Raw genomic sequence first — 4,919 nt, 5'->3', positions numbered from 1 at the left:
ATATGTATAATGTTATCAATATTTGTAAATTATTGTAAATTTTTGTGTATTCAGAAATGAGGATGATAGGGTGTCTGGTGACTTCACAAACCTCCAAAAATTCTTAACTGTCCAAACTAATTTCTTTCTTAACTGAAACCGTCCAATTGACCACACAATGCTTCATTCAGGGCCAAGGCTGAGGGCAGTTTTCTAGCTAAAATTGCAAAAGACCACAGTTTTGGAGCCAAATAGCGTAAACCAATTTGCAACTGATGCAGCCTGAAGACAGCGTAAATCTTAAAAACAACGAGAACTTGATGGAACTAAATGATAAGCCTTTCAAGGCAACTCGCTTGATATTTATTTAAGTTTCCCAAGCACCACATGCATTTAAATTATGCTTCGTGTGAACCGAAACACTTCGTGCCCCAACAGAAGACCGCAAAACGTTTCGGAATATCAACGAAATGACAATGTTTAAGTTGTTCGGTTATTGTTAAGGAAGCCTAACTCTGTCCTGGCATGTTGGCTTCGTCCACCGCAAAACGCAACCCTAATTATGGTGTTTTCGTCAACAGTAACCGTTTTTGATGCAGGATAAGAAGTGTAGATCTGTGAATGGAACGTGGCCTAGCTAAGTAATGATGGTTTGTCAAAGCTGACTACTTGACTCTTTCATGTAAAACTATTTAATTTCTGGTCGACATTATCGGAACCACGATCTACACGCACGGAACCATGTAAGTGAAGTGAAAAGGCGGCGTTTCTATTTCTCTGAAACCAATTTTTTTTTTGTAATTGCCGGAGCGTTTCTCCGGGCGAGAACATTTTTAATTTCAGTCGTTGCTGTCTCCACACGCAAACATTTATGATCAAGTAAATGAAAATATAATTAGAAATTAATTCCGTTAAAGTATTAGCAGTCCAGCAACATAGATGAAACGTAAAAGAATAGAACGAAAATATCAGTAATTTCAAGCGCAAGTACCTAATCATAATTGCTTGTAGTAACTACTTTTGCTAATATTTTATCCATGAAAATACATATTCCGCTTTAGTTCCTTCTTTCTAATCATGCCATGTTTTCGACTACAGTTGGCGATCGCTTCTTTAAACGCGTCCCGGTCTTTTGCGATGTGAAATATTTGGCCCCACTGAGGTTAATCTTGCATCCGATCTTCGTCAACCAAGACTTTTTTTTGCGAACCTTTCTTTTATATTATTTCGTATTTGTCATTACGACTTATTTATCCCAGATCTGCTAGATTTCTTTCTTTGTAAATTCTTAACAGTTTTCAACTATTTCCTATGCGTTTCAATACTTCTCTATTTGTGGTTCCACATTGGATTTTACTGTTTTTAGCAGCTTATTTAGTGCAATTGAAATGTCCTCTCATCTTGATCTCATTGTCAGTGGATGGTTGGATCAAAGTATTTATATTTTATAGTTTTATGTTGTCCAAAAAAGTTTTGGAAATTACTTCGGTTGCTTGGCCAGTCTCCTCTAGTCAGCGCTCTTCAATATCCTTAGTCATGTGCACTCTTTTCATTTGCCAGTATTCTTCTTTGTTTGCATTTTTGTGGACTCTTTTTTCATTTGTATATAATATAAAATCTGGCATTTTCAATCTGTTTTTTTCGACAAATGTTTCATCAGCTTTTGGAAGTGCTCACTTCAATTGGGTCCGGGCGCTGTTAATGTAATTTGTTCTAACTTCATGAAATATTTGTGGAGTAACTTTTCAAAACGCATTATGTCCATCAAACGTTTTTTTTCACAAGCAACAAAAAACGAATATTTTTTGTTCTCGTTCAGTTTAAACCTGCATAGTAAGGTGTATCCATAGATATTGGTCCATACTTCTAATAATAATTCTCATTGAAATCAAAACTATCATAGATTGTAAAAAAAGTCAATAAATAGTTGGGCATAATGCGCTTTGATCCATCATTGTGTATGTAATGCGTTATGTTGTGGCCAATATTGGACATAATGTTCGAAGTTGTACACATGTAATAAAGAATAAAAAAGACAAAACCCAACTGAGCGGCTTTTACATTTACTTTAAAATAAAACACAATATAACCAAGGAACAAAAATTAACTTTAATGAAGACCTAAACACATTGCTTTCAAAACAAAACTCTAAATTATGAATTAAATATGGTCAACTTGGTCTTCCTCTAGACATTCGCAGAAGTTTTCTTCCTCGTTATCGCTCCTTCTAGAATTTGTGGCGCAACATTTAGGTAGTGCATGGTTAAAAAATGTTAAAGATGATAACGGAATATTATCTTCCCAGTGGACCTCAAATCTTGTTTAGAACAATCATTTTTTTTATCTTCTTTGATTAAATTCACAAGTATTACGTCCGATGGCTCTGGTATATTTTTCAGATTCCGACCACGCTTTACTATTGACATAAATATTTTTGATTTATCGTCAAAATAATACGACGGTTCAAGTTTGATTTTTACATAAAAAAATTCATTTTTTCTTACTTTTTGTAAAAATATTCGTCTCATACCGCTTATGCCGTCTATTTTTTTATGTGTTTGACTAAAGTTCTTAAACTGTTGAACTCCTTGATGTTTTTAATCGACCAGTCCTTTCCCAGAATTCTAATGTTTGCCAATTTCTTATAAATTTGAATGTAAGCATTTGAACCCAAGACCTCCTCCACTTTAGGTAGATTTTTTCGACGCGTCCAAAACTCGGTCAGCAGGTAAATAAGAGTGTCCATAACAAGAATGAACACTCTGATCAACATTTTATATCATATCAACAATAAACTATTAACTTATTTATGAAGCTTAACAAAAAGATAAACACGTTAACAGGTGAACTAAACTCGAACGACTAACGACAGAATTTCAAAAATTGAGATATTTGCACGATGTCCAGCGACATTTCCTGATGGCAAAGTATGATAATGCGTTATGATATGACAACTCTTCCGGACATAATCCGTTTCGATGTGAATATCATATTTTGCACTCAAATTAGATAGGGATATAACGCTATTTGGTTTATACTGGGTTTACAGATCCATAGAAGAGGTGGAAATACATCGAAAATCGCAACAAAGCGAATTTTGTCCTCATTTGTAGAATTGCTTCATTTATTTTTTGATAATAGTTTTCAATCTTGACCTTTGATTAGTTGAGTCTTGTATTCAAAACTTGTGCTCAAAAGATCAGTAACGAATTAGGGAAACCAATAACAACTTTTTGATATTGTTTCCATCGTTTTATGTTCCTTTTTATACTTTTTAAAGCCCATATCGACAGTTGTGCAGAAGAAGTCATTATAAAAAGTAGTAAGTAAAGTTTAAGTTTGTATAAAATCGGACAGCAAATTCGATGAAAGCCAATGCTCAGGAATCGCCTTATTAGATTTACTAATTTTTAGTCATGTCAAGCGAAATCAATTCCTAGGAAGCCGTATCATGTGTGAAGTTCAGTAGTTTAAGGCAGTTCCGGTCGTTTTTTTAACAGGATTGCTCGATATAACCGTATTACGACCGGATTACTAATCTGTTTTGCTGTAGAAAATCAAAGTATCAATTACGACAAGGCCACGAATTTGCCCTATAAAATAAACAGTGGTGTAATTGTTGCAGGAGTATGTACGAATGCAACAGCTCCGTCTGTGAGCAGCATCAACCGAATCCTGCGTAACCGAGCTGCAGAACGTGCAGCGGCCGAGTTCGCTCGGGCTGCAGGTTATGGGCTGTACCATCCTCACCCATATGCAGCCGCTGCTGCTTTTCCTTGGCATTCCCCGCTCTGGCCTAATGGTAGGATCATTCCGCTTTGCAACCATCCACTTTACTTGACAGCAAAAATTCTCTTCAGGGGCTTTAGGAATGCAACCCCCAGGCGCGGGAAATCCTACAGTGATGACAGGCAGCCCTTCCTCCAGCAGTTCGCCTCACCACGACCACAACCTGTTGAACTCACCTCCGGGAGGAATGGATAAAGATGACTCTAGCTTAGACAGTTCCGAACAGCCAAAGTTTAGGTAGATAATCCTGCCAATCTAGCGAATAGCCCGGAAAATATGTGATTTGTGATTTTAAGGCGGAATCGAACAACGTTCAGCCCAGATCAGCTGGAGGAGCTGGAGAAGGAGTTTGAAAAGAGTCATTATCCATGCGTTTCAACTAGAGAGCGTCTGGCGTCCAAAACTTCACTCTCAGAAGCCCGAGTTCAGGTAATTAATTCATATTTCATAATACATTTCGAGGGAAGATCAAATTCATGGGTTAAAACTCGAATATTTTGCCGGAAGAAAACGGGGCTCTTAATGAAATGCCTGCATATTATTGATTTAAATTTGCTAACCCAATTAACTGGTAGCATGATCAACAGGATATCGAATATAATCATGCACTGGATTCACTAACTGGCGCTCTATTGACAATTAGTTCCAATGAAAAACAATGGCAGTCAAGCCTTAGAACTCCCTTGATCATCTTGTAAATTAACTCAGCCTAAATCTCATTGTCTGATTAAGTATCTAATCTGATGAGCGACCAGAATATTGTGTTTTTCCGGCAGAAAATCTGTCGCGTCATCTCTGTTCGCTTTTCAAGGTTTAGGGAACATGAATTGTCAAATTTATTCCAATAGCATAAACTCTAGACTAATCTCGACAATTAACGCAGGTTTGGTTTTCCAACAGACGAGCAAAATGGCGACGTCATCAGCGCATGAACCTGCTGAAACAGTCGTCGCCGCCGGGAGGTCCGGGAGGCCACCAAGGGAACGCCTCCTCTTCTCTGTTCGGGACTCGACTCACTCCCTCACCCCATTACAAAGGTTCAGACCGTGGGTCTCCCCTTACTTCTCCCCTAGGGCCCGGGGGTCACAATCAGCTGTTACTTCAAATGGGTGGGGAAAATAGGTAGGTCCAACACCAAACCATTCCGAACT

General features: G+C 37.7%; 1 protein-coding gene across 2 annotated transcripts in view; it reads left to right on the top strand.

The window, feature by feature from the left end:
* Positions 1 to 4,919, top strand: part of LOC109535579 (paired box protein Pax-6) — a 41,446-nt gene that overhangs the window by 33,300 nt on the left and 3,227 nt on the right. The window contains exons 5-8 of one of the 2 annotated variants that reach the window (XM_019901500.2): positions 3,605 to 3,781; positions 3,840 to 4,005; positions 4,065 to 4,197; positions 4,669 to 4,890. In XM_019901500.2, the coding sequence (XP_019757059.2) occupies positions 3,605 to 3,781; positions 3,840 to 4,005; positions 4,065 to 4,197; positions 4,669 to 4,890 (698 nt within the window). Of the gene's footprint in view, positions 1 to 3,604; positions 3,782 to 3,839; positions 4,006 to 4,064; positions 4,198 to 4,651; positions 4,891 to 4,919 lie in introns of both variants that reach the window. The other variant, XM_019901498.2, reaches the window with a different exon arrangement.

The sequence above is a fragment of the Dendroctonus ponderosae genome, unplaced genomic scaffold, assembly GCF_020466585.1.
Source record: "Dendroctonus ponderosae isolate FM_Combo_2020 unplaced genomic scaffold, Dpon_F_20191213v2 Dpon_F_20191213_1, whole genome shotgun sequence".
Taxonomy (NCBI): Eukaryota; Metazoa; Arthropoda; class Insecta; order Coleoptera; family Curculionidae; genus Dendroctonus; species Dendroctonus ponderosae.
The sequence above is the reverse complement of the archived record's forward strand: the minus strand, read 5'-3'. Positions and strand labels throughout refer to the sequence as shown.